At 50.9% G+C, this 13403-nt stretch overlaps 1 protein-coding gene across 2 annotated transcripts in view; it reads right to left on the reverse strand.

The window, feature by feature from the left end:
- Positions 1-1372: 1372 nt before the first annotated feature.
- The window catches only part of LOC146394461 (G protein-coupled receptor 143), a 34368-nt gene continuing 22337 nt past the window's right edge, over positions 1373-13403 (reverse strand). For both annotated transcript variants that reach the window (XM_085007112.1, XM_085007113.1), the window contains exon 9: positions 1373-1803. In XM_085007112.1, coding sequence (XP_084863238.1) covers positions 1709-1803 — 95 coding nt within the window. In that variant the 3' untranslated portion in view covers positions 1373-1708. The remainder of the gene's footprint in view (positions 1804-13403) is intronic.

Below are 13403 nucleotides of genomic sequence, written 5' to 3' on the forward strand. Positions count from 1 at the left end.
AGCACTCGTTTTCACCAGATGATCAGATCAGCTTGAGTTCGCACTTGAAGCTTCCCAACCTGACGCTGCCAAATGGAAGACAAAGAGAAGGACCAAGGAGGATACTGGGCACCTGTGGGGAATCTGGGGAAGCAGGCTTGGAGGGGTGCAGACAGGAACAGCCCGAGTCAGGCGACAGGATGGGGCCCGTGCAGGTGAAACCTGGCACAGAGAGCACTGAGAGCTGCCCGCGCCTTGATACGGGACGGGTTACCGGGCTGACCACTTTCTAAAAGCACACCCAGGCGGCCTTCCATAGCAGATGTGCCAGCTGCCAACCCTTCCCCAGAAGTGCTTCTGCACGGCCCGTGGCCTTGGGTAGCAGCTTCCCACGTAAAGACTTGGGGCACGTGTCTGATTGGCTGTGTGCCAGGCCTGTGCCTTGCTCTGCTGCAAGGAAGCCAGGAAAGCGAGCAGCCGGCACCTCTGCTCTGGGGGAGGGAAGGAGGGCTGTGCCTCCTTCAGGGGGGGAATCTTCAGGGAGGGCTTCTGGTGCTGGGGCAGAGACATGGTCAACAGAGGTTAGGGGTGCAGATGCCACCCAGAAAGGCTACAAGCTGCACAGCTCCTGGACACCGGGCCAGGTGGCTGGTCCATATATAGGAAGGCACAGCCCCCGGGTACCAAGGTCACAGTCACAGGATGCTAGGATCCATCTGCGGCCATGTGGTTCTGAAAGCACAAATCCAGAAGCATCCTGGACGCCTTTTCTAGAGCGAAGTGGAGTCCCAATCCGGATAAGAAAGGAGGGGTTGTCCCATGGCAGAGCTGACCGCAGTGGCCTGAGGAAATGGTGTCTTGCTCTTCAGTGGACCTACCTAGGTAGCTTGCGCCTCTAGTATATACTGCATACGGGATTTTTGCCCCAAATATATGCGCCTGTATATATTTATAATATGCAGATTTTACATGGAGTCGGCCCCATACGCTCCCCGCACCCCGCCCCTGCCCCGCAGACGCGGACCCGGAAGGTTTGGGTATCCGTGTGTGGGTCCTGGAACCAATCTCCCACGGAAACGGAAGGACAGCTCTCTCTGACGATGCATGTGTAACATATATATGTGCATATATTACATAGATTTCAACATCTTTTCCATACTGGAAAGATGGAGACCTAGGCAACGATATGAGCCGAAGTCAGGATCCAAGGATCGTCTTAACTGAACCATGGCTAACTTTGTGGGGACCGAGGGCGAGGTTGCGAACCAGCCTGCCCTCCTCTGCCCCCTGGTGGCCGACGAGGAACGTGCCGCGCAGCCACCACAGCGCGCGCCCGTGCTGCGGCTTTTCTCCCTCTTTGAGCATCATCACTGACTCACTCAAGAGCACCCCCTAGAGGTGTTGTCCGGCCAGAACCCAGGTTAGGCTGGGCGCTCTGGCGCACTTTATTAACGTTTATTACTGGGTCTGATATTGACATCACAGCCAGATCTGAAAAAGCGATGTCAGCGGAGCGTCCGCAGAAGCTGCCGAGTGTTCGGTCTCGAAGGAATCCTCCTTCCATCCCCGAGCTTACGGATCTCTCTCGCATCACAAGAAGATCCCGGGGAATAGCTCTAACGTGGTGATGAGAGTAAGACTGGAGGGGTGCGACGCCCCGGCACTGCGGTGACCTAAAGCAGGAACCCAAAGGGTGAGAAATGCGGGGGCTGGCCCTCGGCTCGTCCTCTCACAGGTCTCCCTGGGCTTTCGGAACCGACCCGACGTCATTTCCATTGCGGGACACCCCTGTGATGTGGATTTCAATTGTGCTGGCGTCGGACCCTGGAGAGAAAAGAGGAGGGACGTTGGGACGTGTCCACGTCTGAGACGGTCTTTCACGGGCTTCCCAAATGCGTGTGTGTTTTAAGGTACGTGGTACTTTCACCTGCATTTGATCCTATCATCCCAAAGAACAAAACAGATCCTCCAGGATCATCTCAGGCAATGGACGCAGGATTCTGTGTCCATCCCACCTTCTTTCCTCCCAGCCTCGTGCAGGGCAGTGCACCAGGTCCCAGCCAAAGTACTGGATGCTGCAGACCACAGGGAAACTGCCCTCGCTGACAGGGGAAACCGGAGCCCTGTGACACGTGCTGTCGAAGTCGGGGAAGCAGGATGTCACGGTGCACCGGCGACTGCGGGCACAGCTGCCCTCGGGTCACTCGGCCAGTAGGGCTCCATGGTTGCCCTGCCCCCACCTGCATCCAATTCCAGCAGGTGCTCAAGGGGCACCTCTTACTAAAATGAAGAACTGTCTTCTCACAGATGATGCCACATGGGGAAGGGGTGTGGGTAACAAGCAGAACGAAAGCAGGAGTTCCTGCTGTGGCGCAGCGGAAGCGAATCCAGCGAGGAACCATGAGGTTGCCGGTTCAATCCCTGGCCTGGCTCAGAGGGTTAAGGATCTGGTGTTGCCATGAGCTGTGGTGTAGGTGGCAGACGCGTCTTGGATCCAGTGTTGCTGTGGCTGTGGTGTAGGCCGGCAGCTGTAGCTCCGATTGGACCCCTAGCGTGGGAACTAACATATGCCGCAACTACAGCCCTAAAACAAAAGCAAAAAACAAAACAATCAGAACAAAAGCACACCTAACCCCTGGCAAAAGAGTAATCTTGGAGGTGTGTTCATTCACCCCAATAACACGCCTTCCTCCAGAACTGTTCTTGCCTTCTGCAGATATCCAGGTGAGCCTGCTGTTCTAGGTTCTAGGTTGTGCGTTGGGAGCGCAGAGACGGAAGACCCAAAGAACGGGGGCCTTTTCGAATGTGTGAGGGAAGTGAGGCAAGTGACTGCCCTTCATGAAAATCTCGGAATCCAAGCTCCCTCACCGAGAGGCCCCACCGACCACTGCAGCCTCCTCCCCACGGCCTTCGGCTCACTCCCAGCCTGGCGGCACCCTGGCTTCCCTCACGCCCCGCTCAGTCCTGCCACAGGACCTTTGCCCATCTCTTCTTCTGCCTCTGAAGCTCTCCAGGTCCTCGCAGGGCTCGCTCCCAGCCCTCATTCAGGCCTCAAGTCAAATGTTATCTTATCCTCAAGGAGGCGTCCAGGACCCCCATGTAGAACCACCCCCTCTCCTGCCCCCTCTGGGTCTGTTTCTCCTCATAGCACTTCCTGCTGCCTTGACTGTCCTATGATTACTCGTGGTTTTCATTCTGTCTCTGCCACTAGAATGGAGAGCCCCAGTGGACAGGGCATCTGATTCTTTGAGTCACCATAGTGTTAGCCGTGCCTCACACTGCCCCTGGCACATAGAAGGTGCTCGATAAACGATGCTGATATGGATGTGAATGGGTAAACACAGCGGGCTCACTGCCTTGACATCCGTCCGAATGCAGCATGAGAGTGTTTATCGAGACTAATGTACCAAGAAGGGCAGGCACAAGCCCAACCCAAGAAGAGACACATGAAGAGTTTCGGAGGACACTTAGAAACAAGAGAGTTCCCACTGTGGCGCAGTGGGTTAAGGATCCAGCATTGCAGCTCAGATTCAGTCCCCGACCCAGGAACTTTCCATATGCCTTCAGTGTGGCCGGAAAAGGAAAGAAAAGAAAAAACGTCATTCTACGGGAAGCACATATGGAGCATTATATGGGAAGAGGAGATGATAAATTGTAGATGGGCTTGGAAATGCCTGAGTTACGGGAGGAAGTGACGCCATGAGCCCAAAAAATCAAGAGTGGGACTGCGGGTCGGCCGCCCCAGTGGCCTGGGGGTGCAGGCTCTGGGCTCTTCCTCCCAGATCAGGATTTGGATGAGTCTGGGCTGTGGGTGGGAGTGAGTCACACCAAGTGTGATGCGCCCACGAGGAGAGGGCAAAGGAATTTAGAAGAACGGAAGGAGTGACACGATGGCCATGGCCCTGCAGCCAGGCCTGAGGACAGTCTGGGTCGCCGCCCGGGACGGTGGGAGAGGACTCTCTGCTGGAGCAAAGACCCCGCTCTGCTGGGGACAAGGGACAGTGCGGAGCATCCCGTTCTGGAACTGCCTGCCTGCTGGAGGGGGCCGGTGGCGCCTCCCAGAGGCTTGATTCACGCAGCATCACCCACTGCTCAGGAGGAGCTCCTAGAACTGTTGTGCGGTCTCTGCAGTCTTTCCAAAAAGACTCTAGGCCAGAGCATCACACCGCGGCCTTGGCAGCTCATGATCCGGGTCTGGGCTGAGGACCCGCCGCGCGACTTTGCCCTTGGGGGCGCACCCTGCATCCTGTGCTCCTTCAGAGTTCCTGCTTCCTTCCCCACCCCGGGGCTCCCCAAGGGAGACCCCCTTCATGCCATCATGACTCCGCAGAAGATGCAGGGCTGCAGGAGCTGAGCCACCCTGCCCTGCCTGCACCGGGGCGGGGGGCTGGGGGCCACCTTTCCGTCAGTCTGAAAGATGCACAAAGAATGTGCTGGCTGAGCAAGCCGCTGAGAAGCTAAGCCAGCAAGGCCACTGGGCCGGGGAGGGGTGATGTGAACATCTGAGCGTCCTTGAGGACATGCAGGTGCTACCCTCCCAGGGCCCAAGGCCGGGCCCCTTGCCAGCAACTCCCTTTCATGAGCCTTGCAGGCCCAGGAGGTTCTCAGGAACTTCCCTGCCCCATGGAGATCTAACGTTTGGGAGGGCGCAATGGACGTCTCCTGCGCCCTCAGCTGCTGCTCTTGAATCCCTTAAAACCTTGAAGCCCTAAGTCAGAAACCCCAACCAGTGGCCACTGAGCGTGGGCCACGGAGAGCCTAAGCATCTCCTTCAACGTGCTGAAGTAGGTCTAGCCCTGCAGAGCCCCTGGGCTGTGTGCTCGTGCCCATTCCTCTGGCAACTGCAACCCATGGTGCCCCCCGGGGTTACGTGGAGGGCAAGGGATGGCAGAGAGGTTCCGAAGACGAGAATGAGACACATGGGAAAGAAAAGAGAAACGGGGATGCGTGGGGGAGAACAGGGAATTGGGGGAAAGAAGCAAGACTGGTGGGAAACAGCAGAATCATGTGGGGAGGACAGAATAACGGGGGATGGAATGGGGGGAGCGGAAGAAACGGGAAGGAACCGAGTGGTGGCAGACGAGAAAATTGTGAGGAGACAAGGGATCACGGGGCAAAACAGACTTTTGAGAAAATGGGGATTCTGGCGAGAATGAGGAACGGTGAGAGAGGGAATGTGGGGAGATGGAATTGTCACTCCTTACAATAAAGGACAGAGAAATGTGGGAGAGATTGCACCGTGGGGGAAAGAGTGCCAAGGGGAAGGACAGAGCCTCGGGGCAGGGATGCGGAATTGCTGGAGAGATCACAGAAGGACGGGAGAAAGAGGGTTGTGGGCAAGACGAGGCCGCTGCCTTGGGATCCTGAGGGAGGAGTGAGAGGGACAGGCAACTGTGAGAAAGAAGGACTTGGGGCGGAAAACAGAAATCTCTAGGACAAAAAACATTGGAGAGAGGGAATGTGATAGAAAACAGAATAGCGGAAGCCAACAAATCCATGAGAGACCATGAAGAATCTAGAATGGTGGGAGAAAATAGGAAGCCGCGGGAAGCGAAATGGGAGAGGAGGGTACTGTGGGGGAGACGGGGCACTGGGAGGAAGACAAAAGATCATGGGAGAAGGAGTTCCCATCGTGGCTCAGGGGTTAGTGAATCCAACCAGGAACCATGATGTTGCGGGTTTGACCCCTGGCCTCGCTCAGTGGGTCAAAGAATCTGGCGTTGCCGTGAGCTGTGATGCAGGTCGCAGATGCGGCTCGGATCCCACATTGCTGTGGCTGTGGTGTAGGCCAATGGCCACAGCTCCAATTAGACCCCTAGCCTGGAAATCTGCATATGCCACGGGTGCGGCCCTAGAAAGAGAAAAAGACAAAAAAAAAAAAAAAAAAAAAATGGGAGTTCCCGTCGTGGTGCAGTGGTTAACGAATCTGACTAGGAACCATGAGGTTGCGGGTTCGGTCCCTGCCCTTGCTCAGTGGGTTAACGATCCGGCGTTGCCGTGAGCTGTGGTGTAGGTTGCAGACGCGGCTTGGATCCTGCGTTGCTGTGGCTCTGGCGTAGGCTGGTGGCTACCACTCCGATTGGACCCCTAGCCTGGGAACCTCCATATGCCGCGGGAGAGGCCCAAGAAATAGCAAAAAAACAACAACAACAACAAAAAGAATATGGGAGAAAAGGAAATTGTAGGATAAACAGTATTACAGGGGAGTCAAGGAGGAAGGGATTCTAGGGGAAAATGGAGAACTGTGGGAGATGGCAACTGTGAGACAGAAGGAACTAAGAGGAAAACAGGAAGCTGTTGGAGAAACAATTGTAGAAGAAATGGAAAATGGTAGAAAACTAAATTGTTGAGGAAAGCAGGTTGGTGAGAGACAAAGAAGAACGCAGAATTATGGGAGAAGATAGGGAACTGTGAGAGATACAGATATTGTGGAAGAAGTGGGGAATATGGGGAGAAACAGCCTTTGGAGGAAAAGAGGTTACGGGATGGAAAGACTGGAGGAGTAGACAGGCAATTGCGGAAAAGAAAAAATCCTGGGGAGAACAGAGAACTACTGTAAGAGAAACAATTGCAAAAGAAATGAACTGTAGTCGAAAACAGAATGGCAGAAGAAAATGGAGATCTATGAGAGAAAACAACCAAGAACTGGGGGAGAGAACAAATTATGGGACAGAAGGGCGGTTGGGAGAGTACAGAGAATTGTGGGAAAGACAAGGAGTTGTGGGAAAGGTATAGAATTGGGGCAAAATAGAGCACTGTGGGAGAGGTGTGGAATTGTGGGAAAGACAGAATTGTGGGAGAACATGGAGAATTAGGGGAGAAGAGGGGAAATGTGGGAAAGAATAGGGACTTCTGGGGGAAATAAGAAATTGTAGGAAAGACAGTTGGAAGGGGAACTGTGGGAGCAGTGGGGAATTGTAGGAGAAACAAGGGCTTATGGGAGAGAACAGAAAATTGCAGGACAGGGGAATCGTGGAAAAGAATGGGGGAACTGTGGGAGAAAGGGAATTATGGGAGAGTATGGAGAATTGTGGAAAAAGAGGAATTGGGAAGATGAGGGATTGTGGGTGACTGAAGAATTGTGAAAAATAACTAGGAAAAAAATAGGATCCAATAAAAAACAAAATCCTAGAAGAGAAAATGGTGAGGCGAAAGTGACAACAAACAACACTTGTTGGAGTTCCCGACGTGGCGCAGCGGAAACAATCCGACGAGGAACCATGAGGTTGCGGGTTTGCTCCCTGGCCTCACTCATTGGGTTAAGGATCCAGCATTGCCATGGGCTGCGGTGTAAGTTGCAGATGCAGCTTAGATCTGGCATTGCTGTGGCTGTAGCATAGGATGGCAGCTACTGCTCCAATTAGACACCTAGCCTGGAAACCTCCATATGCCACGGGTGTGGCCCTAAAAAAGACAAAAGAAAAAAAAAAAAACACCTGTGAGAAAGCAGAGAGAGGAATCACAGGACAGAAGAGAGACTTCTGGGGAAAATGAGGAATTGTGGGAAAGAGAAGGACTTATGAGAGGGCGGGTGATTATGGAAAACAGGGTTGTGGGAGAGAATGGAGAATTGTGGGAGAAGTGTGGAATTATGGGAAAGAATAGGGAGCTGTGGGAAATGCAAGGGCTTGTGGGAGGAAATCAGAATTGTGGGAAAGATGGAGAATTGGGGAGGTGCAGAATTGTGGGTTAAATTGGAATTGTGGGGAAAATAGAGCATTGTGGGATACAGGTGGGATTATAGGGGAGAATGTGAATTGTGGGAAAGGCAAGAGGTTATGAGGAAGGGGGTTGTTGGTAAGACTGAAGAATTGTGGTGTGAACAAGAGATTGTGGAAAAGAAAAAACTGTGGACAGAACAGAGAAAATTGCAGAAGAAATGGAATGTGGGAGTTCCCGTCGTGGCGCAGTGGTTAACGAATCTGACTAGGAACCATGAGGTTGCGGGTTCGGTCCCTGCCCTTGCTCAGTGGGTTAACGATCCGGCGTTGCCGTGAGCTGTGGTGTAGGCTGCAGACGCGGCTCGGATCCCGTGTTGCTGTGGCTCTGGCGTAGGCTGGCGGCTACAGCTCCGATTCGACCCCTAGCCTGGGAACCTCCATATGCCGTGGGAGTGGCCCAAAGAAATAGCAAAAAGACAAAAAAAAAAAAAAAGAAATGGAATGTGGTCACAAAAAGAATCCTAGAAAAGAAAATGGTGATATGAGAGTGACCACAGAGAACCAAGAATTGCTGAAAGGAGGAATTGTGGGAAAGACAGGGGATTACGGGAGAGAATGGGGGATTGTGAGAGAGAATGGAGAATTATGGAGAGGGAATCCGGCATTATGGGAAACACAAGGGATTGGGGAAGAATGAGGAATTGTGGGAGAAGTATGGAATTATGGGAAAGACAAAGGTTATGAGAAAGAGGATTGTGGGTAAGACTGAAGAATTGTGGTGTGAAAAAGCAATTGTGGAAAAGAAAAAATTGTGGACAAAGCTGAGAAAAATGGCAGAAGAAATGTAAAGTGATAGAACAAAGAGTCCTAGAAAAGAAAATAGTGAAATGATAGTGACCAAAAAAAAAAAAATTTGTTAAAAAGAGGAATTGTGGGAAAGCAAGGGGTTGTGGGAGACAATGAGGAATTATGGGGAACACAAAGGATTCTAGAAGAGAAAGAATAATTGTGGGAAAGACAAAGGATTATGGAAGAGAATGGGGAATTGTGGAGGGATAAGGAATTGTGGGGGAAACAACATTGTGGGGAGCACAAGGGACTATGGGGAGAATTAAGAATTGTGGGAGAAGTGTGGACATTGGGAAGGGCAAAGGTTATGAAAAAACGGGATTGTGGTTAAGAATGAAGAATTGTGGTGTGAACAGGCAATTGTAGAAAAGAAAAAATTTGAACAGAGCAGAGAAAATGGCAGACGAAATGGGAAGTGGTAAAAAATGGAATCCTGAAAGACAAAATAAATGATATGAGCATGATGTCAAAGAACCAAGAATTGTTGAAAAGAGAAATTGTGTGAGAGTAGAAAGACTTCTGGGTGAAATGAGGAATTGTGGGAAAGACAAGGGACTATGGGATAGAAGAATTGTGAGAAAGCAAACGATTGTGGGAGAGAATGAAGAATTATGGGAAACACAAAGGGAGAGGATGGGGGCATTGCGGGAAAGAAAAGGTTATGGGAGAGTATGAGGAATTATGGGAAAGGCGAAAGATTATGGGAGAAAATGAGGGGTTGTGGGAAACAGGATTATGGGAGAGAAGGGCTAATTGTGGGAGAATATGGGATTGTGGGGAAAATAGAGCATCATGGGACACAAGGGACTAATGGAGAATGACGAACTGTGGGAGAAGTGTAGAACTGTGGAAAAGACAAGAGGTTGTAAGAGAAAGAGGAATTGTGGGAGGTGTGGAACTGTGGAAAGGCAAGAAGTTATGAGAACGGGGATTGTGGGTAAGATTTTAAAATTGTGGTGCCAACAGGCAATTACAGTAAAGAAAAAGATGTGGGGAGAGCAGAGAAAATGGCAGAAGAAATGGCATGTGTTAGAATCCTAGAAGAGAAAATGGTGATATGAGAGTGACAACAAAGAACCAAGAATTATTGAAAAGAATTGTGGAGTTCCCGTCGTGGCGCAGTGGTTAACGAATCCGACTAGGAACCATGAGGTTGCGGGTTCGATCCCTGCCCTTGCTCAGTGGGTTAACGATCCGGCGTTGCCGTGAGCTGTGGTGTAGGTCACAGACGCAGCTCGGATCCCATGTTGCTGTGGCTCTGGCGTAGGCTGGTGGCTCCAGCTCTGATTGGACCCCTAGCCTGGGAACCTCCATATGCCATGGGAGCAGCCCAAAGAAATAGCAAAAAGACAAAAAAAAAAAAAAGAAAAGAAAAGAAGAATTGTGGGTGAAACAAGGGATTATGGGAGAGAGCGTGGATTATTGGAAAGCAAGGTATTATGGGAGAGAATAAGGAATTATGGGGAACATAAGAGAAAAGAATTGTGGGAAAGAATGGGGCATTGTGGGAAAGACAAGGGATTATGGGAGGGGGGATTATAGGAAAGCAAGGGATTATGAGAGAGAATAAGGAATTGTGGGGAACAAAAAAATTCTGGGAGAGGTAGAATTGTGGGAAACACAAAGGATTATGGGGGAGAATGGGGCATTGTGGGAAAATCAAGGAATTGTAGGAGAATTTTGAAATGGAATAGGAATTATGGGAAAAACTGGAGGATTATGCGACAGAGGGAATTGTGGGAGAAGTGTGGAACTGTGGCAGATTATGCAGAATTGCAGGAGAAATGGGGAATTGTGGGAAAGATGAAGTTGTGGGAGAAAATGGAGAATTATAGGCCAGAGAAAAAATTCTGGGAAAGACAGAACTGTGAGGGAGAAGGGAAGTGTATTTTGGGAGATGTAAGGAATAATGGGAGAGATAGGTTATGGGAGATAAAGAGTAATTGTGGGAGACTCTAGGAGAGACAGGGTATAGCAGAAGAGAAGGATTATGAGGGAGAATGGAGAATTTGGAGAGATAGTTATGAGACAAAATATTGGGGGGGGGCAGAGAACGTGGCAGAAACACAATTGCTGAAGAAAGGGAGATTCCTAAGAGACAAGGATGAATACAGAATCATAGGGGGAGTGGGAAATTGTAGGAAACAGAAAATTTTGAAGAAAAAAAAAAGGGTGTTGGAGAACAGAGGAATTGTGGGAAAGACAATGGCTCATGGGAGAGGAATTTGGAAGAAACATGGAATTGTGCAAACAAGTTATGGGATCATGTATTGTGGCAGAGACAAGGGCTAATGGCAGAGAAAAGGGAATTGTGGGAACAACATGGGTTAAGGTAGAGAAAGGGGGATTGTGGGAAAGACAGAATCCTAAGAGAACTGGAGAACTGTGGGACAACCCGGGAATTGTGGAAAGACAGAACCATGGGAGAGAAAAGGCCATTGTGGGAGAGATGCAGTTACACCCCTCACTTCCATCCACTGTGTTCCAGATAGGCCACAAGCCACCTACCTGGGGACTCACTACCTGTGCCCTATTCTAACCACAAGCTTCCCCATCTCCCCACAGCCCTACCCGCTGACCACTGTCCTTATTTCCTGATACACCTCGTCCACAGCCTCGGCCCTACCCCCTCTCCTTGGCCACAGCAGGGAAGGCCTGCGCTCCAAAGCCCCTCCCAACAGGCCTCTGCCGAAGACACACCCCTTTGTGCCCCGCCCACCAGGTCCACACCCCCAGCTCCTTGGTGGCCCCGCCCTCATCCAGAGCCACGCCCCTATGTGCAGGGCCGGCCAGAACCTTTCCCTCCTGAGCACGGAGGACAGCGTCCTGGTTAAAGGGGGGCCGCGGATTTGACACTAAACCTTGTAAAGCTCATGGAAGGAGGAAATAGTGTTTTAGGGTGGGCTCATGTTCTTACATAAGATAAAAACCAACCAGGTTTTTGTATCTGCGAGAAAACTTTTTTCTTGACTTTTTAGACCCTAGGGAAATTCTGATTCCTTAATAAAGATGATATTTGGAACAAAGTTCTCATGAGGAATTAACACACAGATCTCCTCAACGTTACAAGTGTTGCCATGGTCACAAAGCCGGAGCATCACATCAATCCTGCCACACCTCCACTTTAAAAACCTCCGCCGGCCTTTGACTGGCCATGAGAGAAAGTGCAGACGCCTTAGCAGAATCTGTAAAACCCCTTCATTATCTGTTCCCAACCTGCCTCTCCCAGCTTCGCATAAAATACCCTGCTGCGGGCACCGCCAAAAAACATACAGACCTTCCGCCCTAAATCAACACACAGCGTCTCTGGGCTTTGTTGTCTCCCAGAGTCTCCCAGTGTGAATTAACATCACCCCCCCACAAACACACGCTGAGTCAAAACCAAAGCAGGCCCTGCCTTTTCTGTGTTCCTTTAACACTTCAGACTTTTGTTTTGTTTTGTTTGTTGGTTTGTCTTTTTAGGGCCGCACCTGCAGCATATGGAGGTTCCCAGGCTAGGGGTCCCATCGGAACTGCAGCTGCCTACACCACCACAGCCACAGCCCCTCGGAATCTGAGCTGCGTCTGCAGCCTACACCACAGCTCACGGCAACGCTGGATCCTTAACGCACTGAGTGCGGCCAGGGATCGAACCTGCGTCCTCATGGATGTTCGTCAGATTCATTTCCGCCAAGCCACGACGGGAACTCCTCAGACTTTTTAGAATAAAAAAACAAATAGTACTTATCTGTTAAGTTTCATACCTGGTACGTCTCAGGGACCCTCAACCCCCCCCCCCCCCGGCTAAAATGGTGTTAACCATATCGCAGACCCTCCATGAAATTTGTTGAAGTTCAAATTCAATTAACTGAAGTGCCCAGTAAGTACCAGACACCACTTCAGATACTTCCGTAACACAGGCTCTGTGCACACCTCTTGGCCTTGGAGTGAATCCGAAAGTGGTCGAGGCTTAAGGATGTGATAAACAAGTCAGGCTTCAGCTTAACAGTGCAAACAGGGAGAAGCCTAACTGAGCTTCCTGCTTCGAGTTCATATCTCTGGGCTTTTCTCCCCCACGTAACAGTCTGTTCTGTATTAGGAATCGCTCTCTGCCTTGACTCAGAGACCGGGAGCCAAGCGCCTGGAGAGCAGGAGAAAGGCCAGACTAAGCCAGCAGCATCTCACTTCCAAGAGCACAGCCTTAGAAGAGAGGGCTGCCCGGCCCTTTGGGTATAAGGACAGGAGTCGGCTGCCAGCAGCCCAGACGGCTCGGCCTTGACCTTGTCGGCACAGACTGGAAACTTTCACAGCCTTTTCTGCTCCTCACCAACATTCACTCTCCATTTTTACCCTCAGATTATGAATATGCAATATAACTTAGTTATTCTTATTAGTTAGCTTTTTCTTTTTCTTTTCTTTCTTTTTTTTTTTTTTTTGCTGTCCTGTGGCATGTTGAGCTCCCAGCCAGAGATCGGATCCAAGCCACAGGTGCAACTTACGCCACAGCAGTGGCCTTGCTGGATCCTTAACCCACGTTCTGGGCCAAGGATTGAACCTGCGTCCCAGGGCTCCAGAGATGCCACTGATCCCGTTGCACCACAGCGGGAACTCCAGAGTCAGCATTTATTGAAGGCCCACTGGGTCCCGGCACTATTTAAGCACAGGCCACACAGATCTTTTTACTCTTAGAAGGACCACTGTGGTTGGCACCCTAGTACAGGTCAAGAAACACTACGTGAGATTTGCAGGAAGGGCTAGTCCTCAGGCCGTCGGGAGGAGGCCGAGATGAACAGTCCTCTGCCCAGTTGCCGAGCCTTCGTCCTGGAGGTTATCGTGACAGCTTTTGTGTGCCACATCCATTCCTCTTACTGCGGTCACATGTCACCTCGCTGCTAATAAGCTTAACAAGCATTGCTACTCTTCAGAGAAAGTGCT

Source organism: Sus scrofa, chromosome X (genome assembly GCF_054392235.1).
Source record: "Sus scrofa isolate SSC_HxYL_T2T_F1_AM1 chromosome X, Sscrofa_HxYL_maternal_Yorkshire_Landrace_v2.0, whole genome shotgun sequence".
Classification (NCBI taxonomy): domain Eukaryota; kingdom Metazoa; phylum Chordata; class Mammalia; order Artiodactyla; family Suidae; genus Sus; species Sus scrofa.